Source organism: Cyprinodon tularosa, unplaced genomic scaffold, assembly GCF_016077235.1.
Source record: "Cyprinodon tularosa strain WSP-4 unplaced genomic scaffold, ASM1607723v1 ctg184, whole genome shotgun sequence".
NCBI classification, from domain to species: domain Eukaryota; kingdom Metazoa; phylum Chordata; class Actinopteri; order Cyprinodontiformes; family Cyprinodontidae; genus Cyprinodon; species Cyprinodon tularosa.
This window is the reverse complement of record NW_024038639.1, coordinates 230,194-258,143: the sequence shown is the minus strand read 5'-3', so window position 1 is coordinate 258,143 and position 27,950 is coordinate 230,194. Positions and strand designations below refer to the sequence as shown.

The 27,950-nt window shown below is 36.3% G+C and overlaps 1 protein-coding gene across 1 annotated transcript; it reads right to left on the bottom strand.

Annotated features, from left to right (window-relative positions):
• Positions 1-902: 902 nt before the first annotated feature.
• tlr18 (toll-like receptor 18) lies at positions 903-27,556 on the bottom strand. The gene is made up of 7 exons (XM_038282473.1): positions 27,406-27,556; positions 15,718-16,722; positions 12,316-13,498; positions 10,525-10,980; positions 3,956-3,978; positions 2,471-2,618; positions 903-1,375 (listed from the first exon to the last, which is right to left on the bottom strand). Exons 2-7 carry the CDS (start codon positions 16,710-16,712, stop codon positions 1,214-1,216), a joined length of 2,967 nt encoding a protein of 988 aa, XP_038138401.1. The 5' UTR covers positions 16,713-16,722; positions 27,406-27,556; the 3' UTR covers positions 903-1,213.
• Between the last annotated feature and the right edge of the window lie 394 nt (positions 27,557-27,950).

The window sequence follows — 27,950 nt, the reverse complement described above, 5'->3', positions numbered from 1 at the left end:
CTACCCACAATGGTGTAACATGATGCCATGAAAAGTGGAAGAGGAGCTACTGTTGGAACAGGGGCAAATGTTTGCCCAATCCAGAGTCAGTCTTGGGCAGTTCAAGGTGTTGGTTCTGTGGGATCAAGGCAAGCCTAAGTAAATCTCAGTTTCAATAAGAAAATGTATAATTTCAGAGTTAGCAATTTTTATTCCGAGTAATCTCGGAAAAATGCTTACAAGTTATGGCTTTGGAACACTATTGTGACCCAAACTTACAACACATCGTCTTTTAAAGTTTTTTTTTACTTTCAACTGATTTTAGAGTTAAACTCACTGACATGGTTGTTGAAACTCACAGCCTTTTGTGTTTTTTTTTGCAAAGAGTCTCAAACTTAGGGGCTGAATAAATTGGTCAACCCCTTCTGCAGCAGGAGCCAAGCCTCTGCAGGTTTAATTTACAGTTTCCACTGTTTATTGAACAGTGAAATAAAATGGCTGAGATTAGAATTGGGAGGTAGAGAGTTTGGTTCCTGGTCTTGACTGAATGTTTTAAGTAAACCTGTGCAAACATTTTTCCAGTTTCATTACAGGAATACTTTAAAAATGAAATCTAGTCTCATTCTCAATGATCTTGTCCACTCCTTGTCAAAAAGAGCAACTTTCCTTCTTTTGACTGGGAAGGAAATCTCAGTTTTCCCTGGAGCACTTAAAAAAAAAAGAGAAAAAGAAAACCCAACTGCTGAAGCCAATTCTAAACCAATTTTAAAGCAAATATCTTAAGGGTAAAAGGAGCATTAGAATATTTCCAAACTAATGTCTGATTTCCAAAGATCCAATACTATTAGGGAATAAAAATGAACGCCAAAGTTCAAAATTAGCAGCAAGAAAAGAAAACAGTTTCAAGATAAATTAAACATGGATTAATATTTAAGATTTTTACTTTATTGCACCACAAAGATTTAGATATGTCAATTTGTAACAGTTGCATACTTTAATACCAAGTTGCGCTCCAGGTTGCCAGTAGGAAAAAAAAAAAAAAAAAAAACTGCAGTCCAGAAAGGGCATCTAACCAACATGATTTGTTCAAAGGTTAAACACTACATCTTTAGAGATGGAAGACTAGAGTTAAATAGAATAAGGTATATCATTGGCCATATTACAAGATGTTGTGTTAGGGTTTATATCACTTATTTATTGTAGGTTCTGTCAATGGACTCATAAAGCTTCCAAATTACTTTGAGCCCTGTTTTTTAATGAAGTCCACAAAAAACTCATTGCAAGCCATAGTCAGTGCAGCAACCAGAACAACAAACTCCTGGAAGTCCACTTCACCATCTTGGTTTTCATCCAGGCTACTCATGACCTTCTCAACCTCAGCTGAATCATAAGAGCCCTGGAGAGGGGGGAGAAAAAAAAAAAAACACAGTAAAAGCTCAGACTTTTCAAAACAGAAGACAGCCATCCTTTATGACATCAATTGAAATATTCACTTTCTGATATATTAACCTTTAATGACTTCAAGTCTTTCATTTCACAGCAGAGACAGATTTTTAAATAATTTCACTATTATTTTGCACAGCAAACATTCAAATAGCATGCTTGGTTCATTCACATCCATGTAAGATAAAGTTCAGCAATTACTGTAACTAACAAAGCCTTAAAACTTTCCCCATTAGACATTTCGGATTGTCCTGCATGCAGTGGCGGATATAAATCAAATGCAGGAGGGGGGCAGTGTGTTTTTCATGGGGGCACAGCAAAGCATGAAATAAAAAAAACAGGCCAGGGGATTCAAATGTATTAAGAGAGCTGCATGAACTGAAATTTCTAAACAATTAGGTTTAATTATTATATTTCTTATTAGGTCAATATACATTCATTTTTTAATTAAGTTAAAATGACAGTCGTCTATAAAATCAGATAAGAAAAAAAAATGATACATTCAGCTGTAAAAATTAGCTTTTTTTTTACATAAAAAAAAAAAAAAAAAAAAAAAAAAAAAAAAAAAAACATTTAGCAGATGATAACTGGGATCCTATCTCAATACCACTGAAGCTATAACCTTATTGTTTTTAAATAATTAGTAAAACATAATTTGTAAAGAAAAAAAATAAATAGGTCCAAAAGACCCATCAGTAACCATGTCTATTCCAGCGCAATAGTCATTAGAATATCTTTGATTATTATGTCTTCAGTGCAGGGGCCATAACAGAGGCTAGGACATGATCTACAGGGGCACTGGCCCCCATTGGCCCCCCATCTAGAACCACCCATGACTGCATGTATACATGGCCATATAAATAAATTTGCAAACCTCAGGGCAGCACTGCCATTTATATATACTGTAGTTAGTTGCTACTATAACTTCCTGTCTTGGCTTCTTAGCAGAGCAAAAATATTGTGATTTGATAGACATATCTACAACATACATAGTTAATAGAATGAAAGGTTGTTAAAGTTAATTTTTAGCCAATAGAAAAAGTTTCACCTCCTTTAAGGAGAGTTCCTCCTGCAGCATGTTCTTTAACTCCATTTTGTTCAGCTTGTATTTGTCACCTTCCTTTCCTGAATAGCTGTAGAAGACCTTGATCAGGTCCTCCATGGCTCCTTGCAGAAGAGAAGGCATCTTTGTAGTCCTGTGAATAAGGGATGAAAGATGGTCGTTTACAAAGGATTTTAAAATTTAAAAAAACCTTAGAGCTAAAGAATGTTCATTTTTTTTAGATTTAGAAACAAAAAGCTGTACTTTAATGCTTCTTTATCACTTTGTGATAAGCGAGAAAGGCAATATGGTTTTACCAATGAAGCACAAATAGCAAGTGATGCAGCCATTTAAAATATCTCAGAGTCGATCCAATCAGTCAAAATGGGATGAATTCAGGGAGTCTATATTTGGGCAGGTCAACCATGATCTCCCTCTGATCTTGACAGAGTGCAAATATTAAGCTTTAAAACGGTGCATCTGCCATTTGGTTGCATCTATATAAGAGTTAGTCTGTGCTTTTTCACCTCGGGTTACTTTAATGGGTAATTTTTTAAAAGGTCGATGGAAAAACATCAACTTTAATAGATCAAATAAGTTATTTGATTTTTCAGCAAATGAAAAAAGGGGAGTATGGAATAAAGTGTACAGATGGATTAGGGCCACTGGAAAAAAGAAAGAAAAAAAGTTAGATTTTTTTAAAAATATTTCATTTTGATATGTGGAAAAAGTCAAAATTCTGACTTTTGTCAGATTATACTGAAATAAAAAAATCAGTAGCCTTTTTTATTTTTTCAGTGGCCCTAATCCCCTTCTGTAAATATCAACTTAGATTATCCTATTGATAAAACTCTACAGTTTTCAGCAGTTATAGGCCACTTTAAACATGAAAACCCCTCAAACAAATTCACATATAAAGCACAGACATCTACACGTAAATTATTTAGAGTGGTTAAGCGGCATATAAACGGGGGTCACTGATGTAGACTGAAGTCAGAACAGGTTAAATGTCTAACCTTACATCAGCCCTTCATTCTGACACCCGAGAAGGGGACACTGGGGTGCAGTCATTTCATCTCCCATCCAGATGAAAGACAAAGACCAGACCCCCTGCAGGGGAGCTTGCAAAATAGATGTGATTAAAATAAAAAAATAAAATAAAATTTGTATAATTAACTGTAGACATAATGAATCAGCGTTGTAGATTGATGCCAAAAATGTTGGTTATATTTTCATAATTTAAGATCAGAGCCAAAAGCACAAAATTAACAGCTCTGACGCAAAAACCAGCTTCATAGTTAAAAGAAGCTACAACACCACTTTGTTTCTGAGATACAAAATAGTCCCACAAAATATAATTCCATATAATTGTTGTTAATTATTCATTCCAGAAATGTTCAGAAAGCAAACTCAAGCTTAAAGCTGGTCATGTTTAAAGTTTTGCCCATTAAAATGGACAAGAAAGAAAGCAAAGAAGAAAAACAAACTCACCTGAACAGTGCAGCAAACAGTTCCTAACAAGAACAGCCTCTCTCATCAGTTTATATGGGATGCCACCTGTGGGGAATAAAATCAGATAAGCTCCTCCTTTTGGTAGAGAAGCAGCGCCTGCTGCACAGCTGCCCTGCAAGGCCATTTAAGGTAGTTTCTAACCACTCACTGATAACTCTTTTTAATCACCAAATTAGGTGACAAAGTCCTTCACAAGCTATTTGCACAGTTAGTTAAGATTAACATTAAGGAGTTTTTTTTGCAATATCATCTGTCCAATGGATGTTTCATTTCAGAGAATTTTCAGTTTGGATCAAATCGAATACGTTTAAAACTATCGGAAATAACTCTGCACCAATATTTAAACTGCATAAGTCAAAATTAATATGACTAAATATGCCTCTAAACTAGGGAATGAATGGGCACTTCCTGTTTTGCAATTCTATCCTTTAATTTGCACATGGGGGAAATTTAGTTTTTCACTGAAGGATACAGGGTGGCATTCAAGCAGCTGTAAAGTCTTGCTGTGGATTTGCATCAGCATTTGCATCACATACCTTAGCTGTTTAAAGGTTTCAGATATATTTGCAAATTTTAGGGTTATGTTTAACAGGAAAAGCAAAACTGTTTTTACCAAATACTGATTGTAAAGCACTTACCGGTAAGTACAACCAACAGCTGAAAAAAGCAGTTTACCTTCTGAAAAAGATAAAAAAAAAAAAAAAAAAAATAATAATAATAATAATAATAATTAAACCTATGAAAGAAGATCAAAATAGAAAATCCTCATATTTTTGGAAACTGGACAAATGTCAAGTCAGCAGTTTTCAAAATCTTTGGGTAAGATATTTATTTAGTCATAACAATACACTTATTAAAAAACTGTTTGATGGTTTTATGTACTTTTCTAATTTGCTAAGAAAATGGGCTTTTGGGTTATCATGAGCTTTTAGCATTAACAGAAAAAAATACAGAAAAAAATTATTTCATTTTTTAAACTGAAGTACTTAATTGTTATTTTATTTAACTCACTTCAGTTTGTATTAGGCATTGTAGAAAGGACATCTTGGCATTGTTTTAATTAAATATCATTGTTTTTTAATTTCTTCTTTTAAAGCAACACTGTATGACCTTTGACCCAAGTATTAGCTTAATTTGAAATATAAGAAATTTCTCTTTAGGGCAATATAAAGCAGTTGGTGTCCATCAATATTCCTCGCAGCCTGCTCTGCTCAAAAACTCACCTACAGAATTTGAGAGGGTCAGATCCATCTCTAAATGAGTCATGTGCCCCACAGCGATACTTTATGGCAGCCTGAGCTCCACTTAAACAGGAGAGCTGTCTAAGTATCTATCCTGGTAACAAAACATATGAATTTTGAGATATATTTTTGGTTCTTTAAAGTAGGAATCTCATAACTTCTCAATCTGCTGATCCAAAGTGGTCTGTAACAGATTTGAAAATACAGGGCAGACTATTTAATTTAATTAATATCAGGGGCTATAAACCTGGAAATTACAGACCAACACCCCTAGTGGTTAAAAGTTACCCGGTGTTGCTTTAACAACTGTTTTAAAAACAATTTGCTTTTGAATTCAATTCTTGCACAACTCTCTACTGAAACCCTTATCTATAAATTAGTCTTTCTAATTCAAACAAGGAACAACATTCTTTCAAATTTGTATTTTTTGACAAAAACAAATAAAATGTTACGTGTTATGTATTGCGATTGTTGCTTGCTTCACTAGTCTGAATGTGCATTCACGCCAAACATGGTGTCCGCAGCATGGAAGGTGGATTTACATAGTATCCCTATGCAAACCAGATGGGATAGAGCGAATCCCACACAGGGAGAGCAGTCATTGCGCTCTGCTCCAGCTGTGTGAGCTTGACAGAACTAGTATTCTGGAAAAAATACTGACAGTTGGAGAAATGATGACATAAGAGCTCTTCATAGGTTTCGAGGTGGCTTTTAAAAACCTGTTTTGTTTTAACTCTAGAGGGACTGTTCATCGTCCTTCCTTATCGCCAGCGCAGACATCAGCTGTCTCTCCCCAGTGCTGGTGTTCTCCAGGTACAAGGAAGCTAACTGTCACTGAGCTTTGGTTCTGTATGAACCAAAGTGGACTAGTTTTTCATTGCTTTAAGGGCTTTTCCAAAAAAATCAATGGTCTCCCTAAGTAAATTCAAAGGGAACAATTTGGCAGCAGTCTATGCTGTTGCATTTCCCTAATGGTTTTATTATGAAGTAATGATATTGAGACTTTCACAGGAAATGCTATGGGGTTGTCAGGAGTAATAGCAGATCCAGATTGAACGATCGAGGAGGCTGATGAACTATTACATCTTGTGAAACTGTTATTTCCCCCCATAAATAAGAAATATAGCTATTATTATATTAATGCATTAACTTTCAAGAATAACTAATGTCTCCTTGGATGATAACTTAAAAACCAAAGCAGAAAAAGAAAAATAGCATGGAGTTAAAACCGTTGTTCTTGATAGTTCTTAAAGCTTATTTGCCTCTACCTATAAAGTCTAAGCTGTCTTGCTAGTTTCATTTCTTTGCCTTTTTAACTGTTTTACCTCTGCCAAGGTCATGTTTTCAGGTTTTTTTCTGTTAGCAGGATTGCTCAGAAAGCTATGAATGGATTATAATGGATTTTTCTGGAAATAGGAACTTTTTAAACGATTCTTTAATATTATTTGGGGGAACAAGTAGTTCCCCCCTAAACCAGAGGGTGGCAGCAGTGACTATTGACAGCTTCAACATCAGACTAACATGGTTAAAAGTATCATACTTGAGACAAAGGCCCAGTCCCAGGCTCAATCCCAAACTCCCCCATAAGCACCAACCCTTACTCCAAAATAAGTCACACTCACAGTGGAAGGTGCCTTGATTGAAGGTGGGAGGGTATAAACAAAAATGGGATGGCCTCTTCCCTCTAATAGAAAAGGATACGTTGCCATGCAGCTATTGCTATGGAAACACAGTGATGGCCAATGTTTGTAGCTCTGTGGTATACAGTAGGTTGAAATTAATTCAAATATTTACACCTTTCTTTCAAAAAAATGTATACAGTCCTATAAAACTATTTCATAGAGGACCTTCCCTTTTGAGATCAATGACATGTTTTTTTCTTTTTCCTAACTTGCGATTTTCTGTTAGTTTGACGAAGATGCAGCAAACCAGCAGACCTTATATTTGACTGTAAATGTGTCATCTCCCATGTTACACCCTGTTAAACCCGCTGCCAAATTCCAGCAAGCCTGAAGTTAATTGCCCAAGATTGGTTACAAAAAAACAGAAATGTCGTGACGATCCAGCTCCCGTACCTTGACGTTTGAATTTGATAAACATAAAATTCCCTGTAAATCATTTGTTCTCTAAATTGTTATTCAGTGAGTAATTCCACTCCACAGACTCCTGTTTTATTGATCATCCAGGGGATTATTGGCAACAGAACGTGAATTTTTATTAAACATTAGTGGGTAAAAGAGAAGTGCCTGTTAAAGATTTATTAAATGTTAATGGTATTTATTATTATTTAACCAACCTGGGGGAGTGGTGGCCTAGTGGTCAGGGCATAGAGCTTGGAACCCTGAGTTTCTGAGTTTGAGCCCCACTCCTACAGATTGCCACTCTGGGTCCCTGAGCAAGACCCTTAACCCCACACTGCTCCCTGGGCACCCCACGATGGCAGCCCACTACTCCCTAAGGGGATGGATTAAATGCAGAGGTAAATTTCTCCAATGTGAGATCAATAAAGTTAAATTATCATTTTTAACCTAAACAACAATAACCTTAGACATAATTAAATTTGCAAAGCATTACCTCTGCCCCTTAAATTGAGTTAATCAAGATCACTCTGTTTAAATTTATCACGTTTTCCTAACCTTGCAAAAGGCAATAAAAATATTTATGACACAGACTTGCTAGGAAATGTATGATATAATAGTTAATCTGTCAGTAAAACCCGATTCTATTTGATTATTAGAAATAACAATCTTTTACAGAAAAAAATACCAGATTTAGGAACAGTGACCCTCAATAATATTCACTTGAGATATTTTAAATGGCCCATTTCAGTTAATGAAACCAATTTACAATACCAAACAAACTAAATAGATGTTGGTAATACATTTCAAAGAATGGGTTTAAAGTAAATAAGTTTAAAGAAATATGATAGCTGATAGTTTAGAAGTTAAAAGAAATATGAATTATAATAGTTTAAAGTTCTATCATCTAAAGTATTCTGGTTTTAGGTTGTGGTGATCCTGGCATTTTGATCCCCTAAAACACATTGTTAAATATTTCCGTTCCTCTATATTCTAATGTGTATTTCTTATTCCTTCCTCATTTAAGATATGTCTTGTACATAGTTAATATTTTAGTTTTAATTTTATTGGTTTATTATGGAAATAAGGTTAAAAACAGTGAGGTCCAGTGCTTGTGCTGAATAAAAGTTGTTTTCAGGTGTAATGATCAAAATATTTCATATTTTACTGTATCTTTGAATACAAAAGTATTTCTTGGTGCAGTTATATATATATATTTTTTAGCAATAACATTACAAAAACAGGGAATGGTCCTCTCACTTTTGATGTCTCTGTTATGATGCGAGATGCAAGTACCTTTCCAATTCTCCACTTCTAACCTGCACTTGAACACTTAAGTGCACTTCCTCTATGTGAACACTTCATTGAGGGGCTTGGTGTTTAGTGTGAGTATTGGAACTGGGCCAAAGAACAAAAAAAAGGGAGCAATGAGAGAGTGCAGAGCAGTGAAAAAGATAAGTGCAGAACTGACACCAGAGGCTGCAGACACACGTTGCACCTTACTACTGAGCTTATGAAAGGATTTTAAGGGAATTTTTACTACAGGTGAGCCTCATGCCAAAGAACAATTAAATAAAATAGTGTAATGGTCAAAATCATGTGTGACTTTCAGCTCTAGGTGTAAGTAACAATATGGGGGGAAATTGATGGCGGAGATCTGTGTTCTCAGAGTGCTTTTCTAGGTTTTTATGTAGTTTATCAGTTTTTATTGGTCTTTAAATGTTACTAGCACAGTTTAACTTTTTCTTGACAATACCAACTTTAACTGAAAGTTCAGGGATTGTGTTAATAGTTCTTGTATTTTGGGACAAATCTGTTTGTTGATTCTATATACAGTATGTGTAAAGGGATTGCTGTTTAGGAATACATTTCATCTTTTCTATTTTCCCACATGTCCACTGGCATTTTTCTCATAAAACAGCAACTGACAGAGACGGAGACCTATTATTTCTGAATATTCAGGTAGTCAGTGGTTGAGATACAGAAATTAGTTAACCTTTGGGTTTGGCACTTATTACAAACTATCTCATCAAAACAAACCTATTGGTAAACAGCAAATGCTTACTTAAAGAACAACTCATCATCACAAAGTGAAAAGTGTGATATCGATTGGCAAAGTCATTCCTATATACTGAAAACGCTTAATCTAGAATTATTGAGAAGTCATAGCAGGAGCAGCAGAATAAATTTAAGAAATTGACATGGAACAATAAACATTTTAACCAAATAATGTTTATACAAAAAATTTTTCATATACAAAAAATAAAAAGTACAGCTGTTCAGAGTTCAAAATCGGAGACTAGCTCATCTGTCTCTTGGGACTCTGTCAATACATGTCTGTGAGTCATTTTTTATTAATTGCCTTTCATAGTTTATAACAGTGCTTAGGTAGATGGCACATCAATATGGAAGCCAGTAACTAATGTTTTCTGTCAGAACATTACATTGCCTCAACTGATTTCCTCTCCTCCCATAGTGCAGTGCTGTGTCCTGTATGCCGTAAGCTTTCTGCATTCACCCTTTTCAGAATTTTAGCCTGGTTCTCTGTTATACTGGACTGAAGGTGCCAGCCTTCGTACTATGTGTGCAACATTAGTCATGGTGATTTTGTCTCTTCTTTACCATTGTTATTTCCTCAGAACACTTTGGATAGGTTATGATCACTGCGGAAATGTTCTGCATACAAATATATTGAACAAACCCATAAAAACACATATACTTTAAGGATAAATGTTCACTTGATGCATAATTTCCACCCACTGGTGTTCTCTTTGTCATGGCAAAGAGAACACCAGTTATTCACATTTCTGCTCATTGGTCATGATATACTGGATCAGTGTAACTGTCATTTTCCCAAAAAGTGTTTATGACGTATGATGTTAAAGCAAAAATTAAAGAGTTGATAATAACAATAATAACACAATCCAGTTTACAAGAATGATGGTGTTCTATTGACCAAAGAAGTACTGAGAACTTGGACTTTCTGTATTATCCAGGAAGAATATGGAAGATGTAATTAAAATTGACCTTTTCAGGGTTTGTTAGCAGAGAAGAAAGGTCTGAGACGGTTAAGGGTAAAGCAGAGGAAAATCACCATCCTTTTCTTTAATGTGTCGTCTGACAAAAGTCAAAATATAGGAGTTCTGGCTGACTAATTGGCATTAAAAAGACCAATAAGTCTTCTTGAAAAAGACATTGAAATATAGATGGTTGTCTTTTGCTTTGATCAGTTTGCTTCTATATGTATTCGATCTTCAAGTTCAATATCATTTCTGTGAATGCAGACATTTTGGATTTCTTCTATGTTGCCTTCATCAGGTATGGCTGCGTCCGGCATCCTTTCTTCAGCAAGAGGCCCGATCACAGCAATTCTTCCAGAAGACGTTCTGCTCCTTATACTGTTAGTCCCCTCACGGGTCATAGTGGGTTTACCCAGAACACTCCTCAGCTGTGCCCAGAAAAAGGGCTGCTGGTTAACCTGTTGGGGCCACTCCAGATAGGTTTTGGTGCTCAGCATCTTTTTGAGCTTGCAGTACTTGTTGGGTAACGAGTTTGGATCAATAGGCTCCTTCACCACCAGGATGACATCACTGAAGGTCTTTCCCATTGCTCGCTGCTGAGCAAAGTACAGCTCATAGTTACACCATTCACTGTTTACAAAGTGCCGGGACAGGACAAATATTACCTTAAAAAACAGACAAAGAGTAGTGAGATTACATTTTGCTCAGGATCTGCATGGTTTGATATAACTACAGACATGATAAAAATACAATTTAATTCTAGAGTTTTATGCATGAGTCTACGATAAATTAAACTAATTTTAGAATCAGTACTTTCTCTTGGGTCACCTTTAAGCCGGGCATATACTGTGCGATTTTTTCAATCGTTGCATGCAGCTACAGCTCACACTGTACGACGAAAACCACAGGGTGAGTTCACAGCTCATGATGTATGTGCAGCATGATGCTCTGATCTGATACGATCTACCTGCTCACACTGTACGTCTAAAAACCACATCGGACTCAGCTCCGCAGTGAGATGGCGCTACTCTGACTCGTCTATCCCGAAGTCAAATGAGTAGAAGAGGAATATGAAGCTCACTACATTGAGTGCCAATTGCTTTGGCAAATTGTGCAATTTTTTTCTGAAAGCTCTAAAAAGAAAAGGTGACGACGTATTTGGACAAAGACATGGCTGAGCAAACGTGGCTACTACGGTCTGTCAATTTAACAGAAAGAACTCCATTTTACTCACACCCCTGCCATGCTTCTGTGTTTTCATCTGAGAGGAAGAAGAAAAGAAGAATCATTTTTTGCGCATGACCACTAAGAGATCTGCCCACGATTCCCGATCGGGAGGTGGTCGTGAAAGGCTGATCTTCAGGCGTTACCCCTTGTACACTACACAACGCACACGCATGATCAGGCTGAAACTCGGCCCGATCTAAAAATTCTCGCATGACAGGAAAGTCGCCCCAAAAAAGGCAAAAAAATCGCTCAGTGTATGCCAGCTTTATATTGTGTAATGTTGCAGTAACCTGCCCATGCTAAGTGGTATCCTGTTGCTGGTTGTATTTATTTGTATTTTGTATTAAGCAATATTTTAATTTATTTGACAGTAAGAAGATACTGCTAACCCTTTTTTTTTTAAATGTTGATTGGACTTTAATGTCTATTCAAGATGTTACTATTAACCTTGTTTCCACTTTCAGTTTTCAAATAGGAAGATCCAAACCTTTTAAGTAAAAGATGGTAACTGCAGTACGCTAAATTAACTACTATTTTTTTCAATGTTTTGACTACCTGTCTTTACCTTCTAGAGCTCTGGCTTGATGAATAATCTAAAACGATTCTAGTTTTAAAAATCTAAGCAAATCAACATATTTAGCTTTCAATGTTGTTAACCACTAATCTGAACCTTTTTACTAAAAGTAAATCTGTGAAATCACTTCATGCAAAGTAATAAAAAAAATATATTTTGATGTATATTTTGAAGTATATTTAGAAGTAATTGTTCATACCTTACGACTGCTTTCAATGTTCTCAATAATGTTGTCAATGATCCATCTTCCTGGCATAAAGTCCCGCTCATGAATGCACAGACGATAGGGGTTCTTGTTGTTCTCTAAGACGGGCAAAAGCTGATCCCTTACCCAGTCAGCATCTGAGTGGCTGTAGGATATGAAAGCATGATAGATGAAATTTATGATTTCCCCTGCTTGATTTTCCTTGTAAGCTCTGTATTTGGCCCGGATAATCTGATATGTGGCTTTAGTGTACCACGGGAGGTTAAAAATGTAGCAAATTAGAACAAATATCAAGATTACAGTGGCAGTGGTTGCAACACAGATGATTATAACAAGTCTGATGTCACATGCTACTTCACCAGGAAAGTATTTGGATATGGAGGTGTTAAGGAAGGGCTCAGGGTGGTAGCATATGTAATTCCAGGGCCAGTCTGTGAGATTAATCTTTCCTTTTGCGATGGTGTCCTGGACAAAGGTGTGAAGCTCACAAGTGCAATGGTAAGGATTGTTTCCTGCCTTAAGCTCAGATAGCTGAGGCATATGCTGGAAGGACGCTTTGCTTATCAAACCAAATGAGTTTCCGTCCATAGCTAAAAACTGAAGCGATGGACTTTCCCACTTTGATGGGATGAACTTAATTTTATTCCCGCTTAGCCAGAGGGTTTTCAGATTTGTAGCTTTCTTAAAATAGGTGTTGTCCAGCTGGTCCAGGTTGCAGTTGGACAGATCCAAGTAGTTCACTGTGATCGGTAGACAGGGGAATGCTTTACTTGTAAGTTGATTGTGGTGAGCAATAAAACGAGTTATATTTTGTGTCCAAACACAGTTTACATTTTGTTCTGTAGATCCCAGTTTGTTGTTGCTAAGATCCAGTACCTCCAGCTTCCTGAACTCCTTTGTTAAAGAAGATATGTATCCTAAACTGGTTAGGTCATTTGTGCTGAGGTTGAAGATATGTAGATTTGGCATGGTGTTCCTGTAATTACACTGCTTATTGTAGAGAAAGTCATTATTTAGCCGATTGTTAGAAACATCCAGTAACTCCACACCATCCATTTCAGTCCAGGAGTCACAAGGCACACTGTTGAAATACACATGCTGAATGGAGAGCTTCTTTATTTTCTTTAACCAGGTGAAGCGCCAGTCAAAGCGGAGCACATCAGGGTTGCTGATATACCTGTAAGAAATTAAAATTTTTATTACAGTGCTTTTTATCCATTCTATGGAAAAAAAAGTCCTTCACATTTGATAAGAATTTTATTGCCATTTTAAGAGACAGATCAACTCATATAATAATGGGTAACAGGTGTGAATTTGCTTCCCTTTATTTTTTTCCATTCTTTGAAAAAGCTCATATTCAGTCAAACTTAATGAGGAAAAGAGTCTGTAATATTTTATTACAGTTTTTCAGTTTGTTTTAGTTCTGCACTTTGACCAGGCCATTGTAACAGATGAATAATTTATGCTTTCCTCCAAATGAGTGCATTATATCACTGGATTTATGTTTAGTCTTACTGTATTGTAAGAACAGTCCCAAGTCTTCTACATACTGTAATTTTCAGACTATACATTTTTTTTGGTTATTTTATCTCTTTTACTTTTACATAAATCATCTCCCCCCCTTCTTATCTAACTGAGCTACTGCAGCTGGCAGCTGGTCACTCAGATCAGCTGTTTCTGGTGGTGCTGAGGATACAGTATCATTAAAGCTCCCATATTATGTAATGCTTTGCCTCTTCAATAGCTAGCTTAAATCTAATCTTAAGAATCACCTTTTCTCTTTTGTTTTTTTTTACCTATTATAGGTTTTTATTTATTTACTTTTCCTTTCTATTTTTTGTTTTTCTTGTTGCAACCTTAGCTCACACTTTTTTTGTTTTCATCATTTAATTAGTTTGAAATTCAAATGTTCAAATCATGCATTTCAGTAATTCTTTTTGGTGAGCATTTTGATGTAGAAATTAGATAAAATTTTATTTCTATTCCAGCTATAAAACGTCTTCCTCAAGGATTTTCCTGTACTGTATAATCATTATCATTTTATAACTTTTTTTGTCACTATTAAAAAAAGTCTCTCCACAACATGATTTTGCCACACACTTTAACGATGGAGTTCGTGCATTCCAGGCAGTGCAGACCTTTCATAGAGAATAAAAGTTAAATTTACATCTCGTCTGCACCTTCTTCCCCATGTTTGCTGTGTCCTCCAGATGTGTTTTGAAGTGATGCAAATATAATAGTCTTCTTTCAGCAATGGCTATTTTCCCTTGATTTATAAACCCTTAGATTGGTGGAGTGCTCTACTAATAGCTGTGCCATTAACACATTTTCCAACACGACTGTTGTATCTTTAAATATTGGTTAGTCTGTTCATTAAACACCATCTATGCATCTATCTTCTCCCGCTTATTCTACCAGGGTGCCTATGACAGGCAGTCTATAGGCAAGAGGTAAACCCTGGAAGGTCTTGAGCCCGTAACATCATCTATGACCCCCTCCCACCCCCACCATGGACTGTTCTCCCTGCTGCCCTCTGGGAAGAGACTTTGCAGCATTCAATGCAGCAAAGTCCAACAGATTCTGCAACAGTTTCTTCCCCAGTTTCATGAGACAGCTGAACTGTGAGCAAACTCTAAATCTTGTCAGAGACTCTACATCCCACTGATAACACCAAAACAAAATACTGCATATTTGCACCACACATATTCAATGCTCTGAACTTCCATATCAATGCCTTTTTGCCTCATGTCTTTTTCTTCCACCGTCATGTCTGGTGACCTCATGAAAGGTCACCAGTCCATTGCAGGGCAACACACAACCATGCACACCTATGAACCAATTAAAGAAGCCCGTTAACTTAACAGTCATGTTTATGGACTGTGCGAGGAAGTCAGAGTACCTGGAGAGAACCCACGCTTGCTTTGGGAGAACATGCAAACTCAATGCAAAAAGACCCTGGGCCAGGAGTCAAACCCAGAACCTTCTTGCTGCAGGGCAGCAGTGCCACAAACTGTGCCAAACCTTAATTAAACACCTTACACTATAAACAATTCTTAATATAATTATCATTTCCGTTATTTAACTAAATGTAAAATTTCATCGATCATCAAAAAGTATTTGCAAAGGGATACCTGGACCGAAATTCTGGAAAACACAAGTCAAGCACATTATACAAGACAATACAATTGAAATGTATTAGTTGACGTGGACAATCCAGGTCCAGAAAGTAAAAGAACCTGTTTGGATTTCCTTCATCCTGTTCAGTAAACCAGGCGATCAGTCCCTGTCTGTGTTGTGGAGTTGAAAATGTAATTGGTGGAACTAATCTCTGAACAGGCTTTTTTACTTTCTGGACCTGGACTGCCCTTCTCTGTTTATTTCACAGCAACAACTCACCAAAGGTCCAAGTTATCTAGTTTCAGGTTGGTTATGCTGGAACCTGCTCCGCTGTCGACAAATGTCGGTGAACGGGCAAAGTCGATGTATTGCAGTCGAAGCCTTTTAATTAGGGTTACTTGTAAGTTCAGCAAAGCCATCCTCAGTAGATTTTCATTGAACTTCCCTCTGTGAAAAATGAGCTGATCTGCTCTAATCTCCTTTAAATTCAGGAAAATGTCATCCTTGAGGTTGTAGTACGTGAATTCAAAGAGGTTGCGAAATTGAATGACTCTGAATGTCTTGTTGCCGAGATCATGAAGCATATCTTCAAGAGCCTTTGGCCGTTGATCTATAGCCATATCAAAGCCCATATTCTTTGTCTGGATGACTTCTAAACTTCCCTTCTCATAGTAACTTAAATTTGAGGAGCACTTGATAGCAAAACCTTCTAACTGGATGTTCTTTATAGGATGAAAATCATTTTTACTTAGTCCCATCACCAAAGGGCCACCCATAGACAGAACTTTGAGTCTGACTAATTTAGAGAAGCTGTTTGCTAAAGTTGCATTTCTATAAAGGTTATTTGACATGTAGAGTTCTGTCAGATTCAGAAGGGATGTCAGAGGTGAGGCAGGAATTTCATGTAGTGAGTTGTTAAAAATGTTAAGGGTTTCAAGTAATAGGTTATTTTTAAAGGCATCATAGTCAATGTGTGAAATGTTGTTGTACTGCAGGAGTAATCTTCGGAGCTGAGGGAGGTTCTGGAAGTCAGCAGCACTGATAGCCTGAAGCCTATTATAAGAGAGATCTATGCTTTTAAGTGTAATAGGAAATGTTCTCCATGGGACAAATGTAAGCTGCCTTCCACTGCAGTCTGCAGATAGGCCAAAGTTGTAGATCCGGCAGGGCCCTTCATGAGAGCTGGTGGTGGGAGGCGAAGATGTAGCAGCTGAGGATGTGGATGACACAAATCCAAGAAAGAGAGCACTGAAAGGGATCAGCTTCCAAATCATGGTCCCAGATCTGAAAAGAAATAAAACCACAATTTAGTAACTTTAAAACCTTTTCACTTTAAATTGGGAAGTAACAAATTCATTTTTGAAACATTGGTTGTTTTGTTTACTTTTCAATTTCTAAAAGACTATAAGATACGGTCAAAATGTAACTAGGGTCACAGGTCAAAATGTTTCCTGTCATGAGTGAGTTCTAACTCATACATTCGTAGATTCAACCTCCTTCTCTTGCAATATATGTAAATATTTACAAAACAGACAAAAAAACATACTAAACCTATATTCTAACCTTTTGTAAAATTTGTGTTTTTTTTCTATTTCCATGGCCATTTATCTCCTAAACATTTTAGGCAATGATCCATACACATCCGTTAAGGAGGTTAAAAAAATGCAATACTAAATTAAACAGAAAATAAGAGCAGATTCAAATATATGATCAGTTTCATAAAATCTTGAATACTGATTTTTAGACATGCATTTACTGAATGACCTCAAGTTTCTTTAGTTCACATTTATCCATATGCAGCTCATTTAAATCAAACACACTGTAAGCAATTAACAGACAATATCTACACTAAAAACCTCCATTGAATCATCAGTTTCAAGTAGGACATATTTTCTAATCTGAACATTGCTGTAAAACACTCACCCCTTCTTCACGGCCCTGAAGGATGTTAAGGTCGTCTGTTTTAAGTATTCTACTATCCCGCCTCTATTTATAAGACCCACTAGGCATTGTTTTGATCCTCACGTGAAGGAATAGTAAAGCTTTATGATAACCTCTTGAACAAACATTGTCCTTTTTATTGGGTCCAAGAGTGACGCGGCTTCAATAAACACATCTGTCTGAATGGGCTGGCTGTGGAACACAATAAGATATTTAAAGCTGCAGTCTGTAACATTGAGGAGAGAGCAGACTTCGACTGAAAATTTGAAGAAAAACAGGTTTCACTCCACTCCCCCACCCTCTCTGCTTCACTCATGCCCCACCTCCAAGCTCCACCCCTCTCACAGCGTCTGCGCGGCTACTGCATGCGACCAGAAGGGGGGGGGGCGGGATTCAGCGTGTGTGAGCTGTGATTGACACTCCAGCAGACACTCCTCTGGCTGTGATTGGTTGTTTTGACTCGTCCCGAATTATTCTTTCCAGATTGAAATACAGGCAGTAGGCGGTACCAATTGAAGCAGTTTTTTTCACAGGTTACATATCACATGTACTGCTGTCTGGGCATAGGGACAGTTTTAGCCAATATGACAAAAAAGTGATTTTTAAAAACTTACAGACTTCAGCTTTAAGATCATTTAAAAATAAACACTGCTTAAGGGAGTCTTTTTTTTGTTTGTTTTTTTGAATCTGTAAGTGTAAAGAACAACCACCAGAATTTAACAAGGACATAAGCATTAGACTTTAATTAAATATGTAGCTAAAAAAGCTAAAATATTTAATTCCAGGATGATCTTTTTGGCAAATTGTAGATACTGTTGCCATGACTTTCAGAAAAAGTTGTACTTTCAGCTGGACCTCATTTATTTTCTAACAAAACCCTTTCATTCTCCATTATTAAAAGCAAATAAACTTTTCCCTAAATGAATGTTATGCTGCCTTATGAACAGTTTTTTTTAAGAGACTTAATTGCTCCATTGATAACTATCTTCTGCAATGGACTGGCGACCTGTCCAGGGTGTACCCTGCTTCTCACCCACTGACAGCTGGAGATCGGCACCAGCACCCCTCATGGCCCCACTTGGGATTAAGCGTGTTAGAAGATGGATGGATGGGTGGATGATAAGTATCTTATCAGGCCTGTAGTGAGTCTCTACTTTCATTACAGTTTATCAGGTGAGAAGAGAAAATGTTTACATTAAGGTGAAAGTGTTCCACCTAAAGTCAATAAAAAACATTTACTCTGTTGTATCACCTGGCACTATCCGAAGCAATAAAAACTAGTAAGCAGATTGAAAAAAGCCCCTAAAAATCTTGATTGTTTACCAGATTTGTACTACTGTTTTTCTATATTATCTTGATCCAATGAGACTTAGCTTTATTAAGTAAGTATTTTGTATCTTATTGATACAGAATTAATTTAAATTTGGTATTTGGTATTGAGTGTGTGACATATCGTCTTGTGCTTTTTATTTGGTGTTTTCTATTGCATCTTCTAAATCAAAACATTAAGAAATTAAAGGGCTGATAGTTCTCATTAATTAGCGTTGAACAGCTTTGCAAAAGTTGAACAGGCCATGCATTAATCTTTTGCATTAATCTTTTGTCTTTCCACACCAGGTCAATTTAATTAATTTTATTCTCACATGTCATCTCAATGCACTCTACATTTATAACCAGAAGATACAGTCAGATTGGTTCAAAGTTTTCTATCTAAGGAAAACCAGCTGATTGTATTGAGTCATTGACTCCACAGCAGTCCCTCACAGTAAGTATGCTTGAACCGACAGCGGAGAAGAAAACTCCCTTAACCTCCAGCAGAACCAGGCTCAGTGTGATTGGCAATCTGTCGGCTGCAAGCAGAGTAAAAACTAAGGGTTAGCGCTTCTTATGTTGAATCGTACCTATTTTAAAGCTTGTTGTTTAAAAAATGGCAAGTTATTCCCAACTAATAGATTGATTACAGTTGATTAAAAATAAACTGAATAGATTTATGTTGTGGGCTGCTTAGTGGTGAGGTGGGTAGCACTGCTGCCTTGCAGCAAGAATTTTCTGAGTTCCATTCCCTGCCCGGAGTCTTTCTGCATGGAGTTTGCATGTTCAGCCTGTGCTTGTGTGGGTTCTCTCCTGGTACATCCATCTTCTTCCCACAGTTCAAAAACATGACTGTTAGATTAATTGGCTTCTCTAAATTCTCCTTAGGTGTGTGTGAATGGTTCTTTGTCCTTTTTGTGTCTGTGTTGCCCTCGATGGACTGGTGACCTCTCCAGGGTGTACCACGCCTATCCGTAGACAGCTGGAGATAGGCACCAGCACCCTTCGCGACCCTGCTTGGGATAAGCGTGACAGAAAAACTGAAAGGGTTTTTTTTATACAGAAGACAAATCAATTTGTTCTGCATTTCGCACCATATTTATTTATTTTGGTCTGCGCTGAACCTTTCCATGTCAATGGCTTTTGCACCATGGCTTTAAACTGCTTTTACCTTTTTCTCCTACAATGTCTACATTTTTATCACTATTGTACTGCACTTTATAAATGGAAATGTTCATTTCACTGTTGTAAGATGTTCATTCTGTTTAAAAGCTGTATGCATCGAAATTTTGTTTTTTATACATCCTGTTTATAAAAAATGAGAATAAAGTTTGTCTACTGTAAGTCTTATAAACAAACACAGTTCTCTCATTTAGCATAAGGTCTAGTTTCATTACAGAAATAAGATTCATGGAAAAGATATGTCCCTCAGTTTGTTTGACATTAACTTGACATGAAGTTTGTTTGCCAGGATTTGCTTCATTGATTGTTGCTGTTTGCAAATGAGAAAACATTCCTGTTCTTTGGTATACAAGCTTATCTGTGAAAGGAATGTGCAAAAGAATGCTGCAGCAGACCTGTCCTTATCTCTGGTTTAAAATGTGTCTCTGCTACTGAGGTCAGGTGTTGCATTCATATTAATATGAAAACATTTTATACAAACCATTTAGCATTTTATCTAGATCAGACATTTCACATTCAGTTTGGCTCACGGTCAAGTTTAAAAGGTAAGGCAAAAAAGAAACAGCTCAAACTAAAACATTTATATGCTCACTCTGTCAGAAATATAGCGATGGAAAGTCTTGTCATGTTTATGATTCTTCTGAGGTCCACTACTGACAAGCTTGTCCATCTTAAATACTGATAAAAGAAGATAAGAAAGTAGTAGGACAAACTGATGAAAGAGAAACATTCATCTAACCTTTTCTATACTCATATAATCCTTGTAGGGTCAAAGGTGGACTTGTTGCCTATTTTCTGGGGTCAGTGGGTAAAAGGAGTGTTACGCCCCTGACAGGTTACCATTCCATCACAAATGCATGCTGGATACAAGATACAAAAACCATGCAGGGCAAGACACACCCAAGAAAACTTAAGACCTTAGAGGAAGTATTTTTGACTTATGAGGAATCAGGAAAACAGGAGAGAGAAATAAAGAGGATAACCTAAAACCAAACAATGGGGAAAGAAAATCTTTCCACCTGCAACATCATACAGGGCAAGAAGAATAATACATACATATATGTTCTATAGTCTAATTAGTGTCAGGGGAGAAAAAATGCTTTTATAGGTGATTCCTATCTTTTGCTAGAAACATTTACTTCATCATCCTTTAAAACATTCTTGGCAGGCATTAACTTTAGACAAACTGAAAGAGTGTTTGGTCTCTGTGCAAACAGTGTAGGTAAGTAGTCAGAGCCAATGTAATCAACCAGTAGCTCAGGTATAGGCTGATACAAGCTGACTTTTTATTTTTTTTATCATGTGATCCATTTATGTATTCACTGGACACTTTTTAGATACCCTTGTTTCACAACTTTTAAAGTCAATCAGTAATTTTAATCATATGTATATAGTTGAAACCTATATGTAATGTTATCAAATAACTATGGACCATTTTCTTTTTGCTATAAAGAGTTAAGGCAGTTTGGAAATTCAATTGTTGTCCAACCTGATACTAGCAAGGTGTACATAGTGAAGTGGCCAGCAAGAAACTATTTCAGTTAAAAATCCTTGAGCAGCATGAACCACAACTTCAACCAAAACACCCATTCTACATATCAGCACAAGAGAAGCACCAAAATATAAAGCTAAATATAACATTTATAAGATTGATCACAAAAGGTTTGCTGCATAGCAATGTATGCATTTTCTGTACAGTATCCTGTGTAAAGCCTAATCTTTTATAACTGTATTGAATCCCTTTTTATATCTGATCAAATACTACATGTCCCTTTTGTTTCAACAAAAACAAGCTTTTCTAGGTACACTGAATAATTCTAAAATTGCCCATTTGACAGGATGATAAATGGAGCATCCTTATGTCTACATTTTGTTTTTATTCACAGATAAATGGATTTATACACTATTAACAAGTTACAAATATTCTTAAACGTTAATTAATGTAAGAATTTCAGCTGAACCAGATATATAAGAAATTGACATTTACCACTGAGGCCCATTTACCCTCAATATTATTTAAGCTCTCTGTGCCTTCTTAATAATGACATTTGAGAAATAAAATTTCTGTTAGGCTATGAAAGAATAAGAAACAAATGGTTGATAAATGATTAAACTGTTATATCAGATATGCGTCATTCTTGAAAGCCCAGATCTCTATTAGTGCATCTGCTATCTAGTTGTCAATAGCCAGTGGCAAACAGTTCCTTTGTTGACATGTGTTAGCAGCGTTATGCCATCAGCCCAACTTCCTCTCTCACAGAATAAAGATTTAATAAGGCAACAGACTTGTGTCACTAGTGTTTTTTTTATCCTGGTTTAATGAGACTCAATGTTTACATGCTATCCACAAACACAGCTGCACTTACGTAGAACCGGTAGACACTAGAGTGCTGAGCTTTTAGGGAATGATGTTCATCCTGTACAGCAACTGAGGCTCAATATGTTTATATACTGTGGTTCTTCCTGCCATATACCATGTCAGCTTTTTTTTTTTTTTTTTTTTTGGCCTGAATGAAAAAGAAAAACGAAGAAACGTAGGATGATTTATATTTAGCCTCTTGAGGGCTAAGGAGACACTTTGCACTATTATATTTTGATGTGATCACATTAATAATACTTTGGAAGTTTGGGTTCGGTCATACTATAGATGGCCTCTTTAAACAGCAGTGTTGAAATCTTTCCACAGATTTGATTTAGGTCTGGATTTAAAATGTTCATGTTAAATAAGCTTTCATCTGATCCATTTCATTGCAGCCCTGGCTTCCTTTTAGGAGTCGATGTCTTGCAGTTAGAGTCTTTTTAAGCCCCTAACTGCTCTTCCTATAGGATGGCCATGCGTTCTGCTAGATTATCCATCTTCTTATTATCTTCAAACATCCTTTGCATACTTACAGCTAAGAAAGCCTCCATATTGCCTCCACTAATATACCATTAGTTTGTATGCACAGGATGATTTGGAGTGTTAGTTTTCCAGTAAACACAGCTCTTTTCATGCAGGCCAGCAAATTCAGCAAATGGTCTCATGTGACCATAGCACTGTCCTCCAGAGTTGTTGTGTCCCATTTATGGCTTGTGTCAAACTTTTAACAGGATGTTTTTTTTTTTTATGGCCTTCTTTCACCCCTTCTTGCTACTCATCCAAAAAACGTTGGATTCGTTTTTTGCCTTTAATGCTCTTCTTGAGCGGCCTGTATAGGTGGACAGCCATGTCTTTGTGGATTTGCAGCTGTGCCTAATATTTCTATTTTTAGAAAAGTAAATTAACACTCAGTGAGAGATTAGATTAGTGTCTCTGATTCAGTGACCTCCCAAGGCTGCTGGTTTCACCAAATGTTACTTTCAGAGGTTTCAGGTTTCAGAGGCGTAAATATGTATCAACACCACATCGTACAAATTTAAGTGTGCAATATTCAAACTCATTTATTTGTCTGTCATACAGGATCCCAATGATACACGTCAAAATATCAAGGGAAATAGCTGCTATTGAAGGACATTGTGAAAGTTGCTAGTATTAGAAACACTGCTGCACTAGTGTCTGGCATTCCAGTAAATAATTCAGTTTCATTACCTCTTACTGAAAAGCGTTGGTATTACTCTGTGCAACCATCCAAAACAGTTTTGTTCCTAAATTTTATTTCTCACTGCCTCATGGCCATGGCAAAAACAATCACTCTCATTACATTCTGCAATACTTTCCATTACACGATTTGGCATGTGTACCTAATATTTCTCCCAGTAATTGCTGCTGCACAGTCTGGCTCCTTGTTGTGGCAGATAGCAAACCTTTAATGAGAATTGCCACTCCAAAAGCTGCTTTTCACACCTTGGCTTACATTGTAGCAAAGAAAAGCCCCCCCCAAGAAATCTTTATTTAGTAACCAATATATTGTTGGGTTTAGTTTTTTGACAGTTACAACTTTCACAGCAAAAATTTTAAGAAAATAAATAGATTATGAAAAATTATAGAAAACATTTAGGTTCAGGTTTACAACATTAACATAGACAATTTATGCATGGATCATTGTTTGTGCTTCTGTGTGTAAATCAACTTGCTAGGACCTTACGTTTTCTTTAATTTAATGTTCTCTACAAAGTCAACACTTAAAAGCAACTTAAAAGAAAAGCATTATTTATTTATGTGTGTGACTTCTTTAAAAAACATCATGGGCATTAACTTTTCTAAAATATTTATTACCTTAGGATTAGAATTGTTTAGGCGCAAGAAAATGAGAAAATTTGGGATTTAAACAAGTCTTGGTTTTTCTGTTTCATAGACTGATGTTACCTTCTTAGGATTGAAGTTAGAAAAATAAGCTGCCTGTTCAGTCAGTTCTTTTGAATGGCACCATCCTGGAGGGAGGCATTGGCTGGGCTGCTGCACTTCCATTATAGATGAAAGAGTTCAGCGTGTTTTTCACTGCTTGGTTCTATTTCTCTTCTAGACAGGCGCTATGAGCTCCGCTTTTATCGTAAACTGACTGTATTTGCCCTTGTAGCTCTTTCTTTCCTAGACAGAGCCACCTATGGAGCTAATTTATTGTTACCTTTCATCTAGCAATGAAAGAGTTTATTGGTCAAAGCAATTATTCTGTTTTCTTGACCCATCAGTCGACCTTGACAGATGGACATTAACACAGTCTGCTTCTGCTGGAGGCTTGTTGTTGTTAACAACTTTTTACTCTCCACTGTTGCCGCATGCATGCACCATACAGTATGAGAGACTGCAGCAAGACAACTGTCACTAGATGCTTATCCAGGAGGACTAAATTCTGCAAGTCTCAAAGTGATATTAGCTGGTTTCCCTTAGATAGAAAACATTTAACCAATCTGTCTGTATGATCTCTATTTACGTCTTTGTAACGTTTTGAAATTATTGTTATGTGAACCAGTGGTATATAAGTGTATATATATATATATATATATATATATATATATATATATATATATATATATATATATATATATATATATATATATATATATATATAAAACTAAATAGGTTTAGATAGAAACTTTATTAAATTTATCTGTGTCATAACCATTTTTTTATGACTATAGGCTAAAACAACATCTTCAAGTGTTGGTCCACGGTTTTGTAAGAAAATAAGTTTGGAAACCACTTCTGTGACATTTGCCTAGTTGCTTTATAAAAAGTTACATGCCAGAAGTGGGGGATGGCATGATTAGACCAACCAGGAAATTATTTGAGGTCTTAGTTTAGATCCTTGCTGACCCTCCAATAAGCAGTTCTGGGAAGGCTGATAGCTTTCTCAGAACTGCCTGGTTGTTGCAAAAGCATAATATATGCATGTTGCTCAGGGAGAATGCACAAAGCAATGTCTGGTATTTGACTTTATGTAGATTTTATGTGTTAATGGTTTATAGGTTAATGTTATGAGTGCAACAAAAATAAAGGAAAAACATAAAGTGTTGGTAGATATGTCCTACAGTAATTTCAAATGAAAGAACCTTCAGAAAGCTTTAAAAGTTTGCTAAAGACCATTCTAGTCCTCTAAAACAAAAAAACAACCTGTACAGAAAAAAAAATGTTCTTCCACAACACTTAAAGAGCAACAGAGTTGGATTTTTCTGTATTGATTAAATAAGTTTTGACAGCAAGGGAGAAGTTTGCAGCTGGACCCAAAATGCAGAGGCTGAAGAAGAGATGATTTCCTGTAGATTTAGTTTTGAGCCAAAGTACAAGTCCAAAATTAAACATCCAAGGAAAACCAGATCTTAGTTAACAGGAGGTGGGTGACAGGAAAGCAAAGACAAACAGCAAAGACAAACTGCAGAGGAAAAGTATATATATACACTGAGGAGGACACTAACAGGACAAACACTGGAATAATTATCTTAGTGGGAACAGTTGTGCAGAGAAAGAACTAGAAGAAAACCAATGGGAAGGCAGGGGACTTTAGGGGTCAATGGAGAGTAACTGAGAAATATAACCTAAAGATAATTTTAAACAATGTATGACAAAAATAAAACTACCAAACCAGAATAGCAAGACTAAGAAGTAATTCAAAAAAGATAACCCGTAACAGTAAAAACAGAATGACATAAATCCAAGCCTAACTGAAAACACAAGGTGAAAACTAACAGACCAAAAAAATTGCAAAATGGCAGATCACATCAAATTTGGAATAAAATCAGCTCTGACCAACCACCCACCAAAATAATGTTTATTCTTTAAAAAGAAAGTACTGTATAATGTTTAGAAAAAACAGCAGATTCCAAGAATTAGCAGATTAGATTAAGATAAGTGAAGTGAAAACGGCAAGCACCTCTGCTTCCCACTGTTGCCAACTGTCCCCTGAAAAAAGGAACTGTCCACTCTTTGGAACCAAAAGTATGCATCTAAATACATGTTCAAGTTAAACATTTATAAAATCCCTTCTGTCGAAAAAAACAAAGAAAAAACAAAACAAACAAACATCCCAGTTAATTGGAAGACAATGCCTGGCCAAGGTTTATCCTTATTTATCTTTCAGGGAGTTGGCAAGATTGAAGCAAGATTGAGCAACAGAACATTTAACCCCAAATTACTCAAGATGAGCCGTGAAGCACATGGGAGTGTTTGTTGTGAGCACTTTGTTAATAAACAAAAATAGGTCAGTACCAAATGTGTCTATTCTAACTGAAGAGAATAAAAATCAAGTAATCAGTCAATAAATTGACAGCCTTTCATTGTTGTATTTTTAACAATAAATTGCCCCCAGCTGGTTTATTGCAATCAGACAAAATTTAAGTTTCTTAAAGTCTAAATAAAAGTGCATAAGTTTAACTGCTATTATCATCTTCATTTGACTGCATGATATTATTTAGTTTATTACTGGATAAATATTGTGAATTCTGGAGTAATTAAAGGTATATTTCATTCAATATGTGCCTGACTGCTGTTACTTTTGCAAGATTCCTCAGCAGAACCTGAAGTTAAACAATTGCCCCATATTCTAATGCCATGTCCATTCAATAACCTGTTCATCATCACATTGATTTTATTTCAATAAACTCTTCCAGATAATGTAAAGGTTTGATACTGATATGTTTTTAGAGATGACGTGCCAAAAATTGCATTTTTATATGCCGGATGAAATTTATCATATTGGTATTTTTAATTGTGAAAGAGCAGCACATGGGTCACATGGGTTCTCTGCAGTCAGCACACATGAATAAAACTCCAACTGTTAATAAACTTCACGTTCCTATGCTATGAACGACACATTTTTTGAAAATGTTTTACATGCAGCTATACCCTGCTTTGACAAAACTAAATACGACAGATAAAAACAAAGCTATTTATAATCTAGTTTGTTGAAAACTCTCACCCCAGAGAGTTTCTGATGCTGTTCTTTCCTGATGATTACAGACAAAGATCCCAAAAGGGAAAAATCAAAGCCACAGGCATCAAAACTTTCCTAGGTGCGGGATATTTTCAAAGATTTTGGCTAAATTAGGTGTTTCTACACCATGTTAAAATATAATTGTACCATTAGAGACATGTTATGACATATATGAGATACTACTCACCAGGTAGTCTGACTCTTTCCTTTCAGTTTTTAACCTGTGCTGTGGTAAAGCTCTGGGTAGGAGCTGAATCAACACTGGGAGAGTTACCCTGAAGCAAATCTTTCAGCTCAGTTCTCCTTCTCTCTCCCCTCCCACTGCTTACCTTTTTCTCCCTTTCACTCTCTGCTCAGTTTGTGTGTGATTTGCTGAGGAATGTGGGACGTATTAGGGGAGGATTTGTTTTTTTCCTTCTGCTAAGTTCCAGATTTTTCTGAAAGTGAGTTTTCATTTGGATGGAATAAGGGGTGTGAAGCTGTTGCAATCCCTTTGAATGTCAAAATTAATCAACATGAGTTGTCTCATTTTCCCTCTCATGTTAAGCTTTGAACCTTCATGGCAACAAGACCTTTAAAAAAAGTTGAAAAAGTTAAAAAAAAATGTGCATTAAAAAAAAGTTGTTTGAACTCCTGCAGTAATGGGAAATATTACACACCTCAAGGGGTTCTATTAGATACCTGAAAGGTGAAGAATATAATTTTACCATTTAGAAATGAAAAAAGCATGCC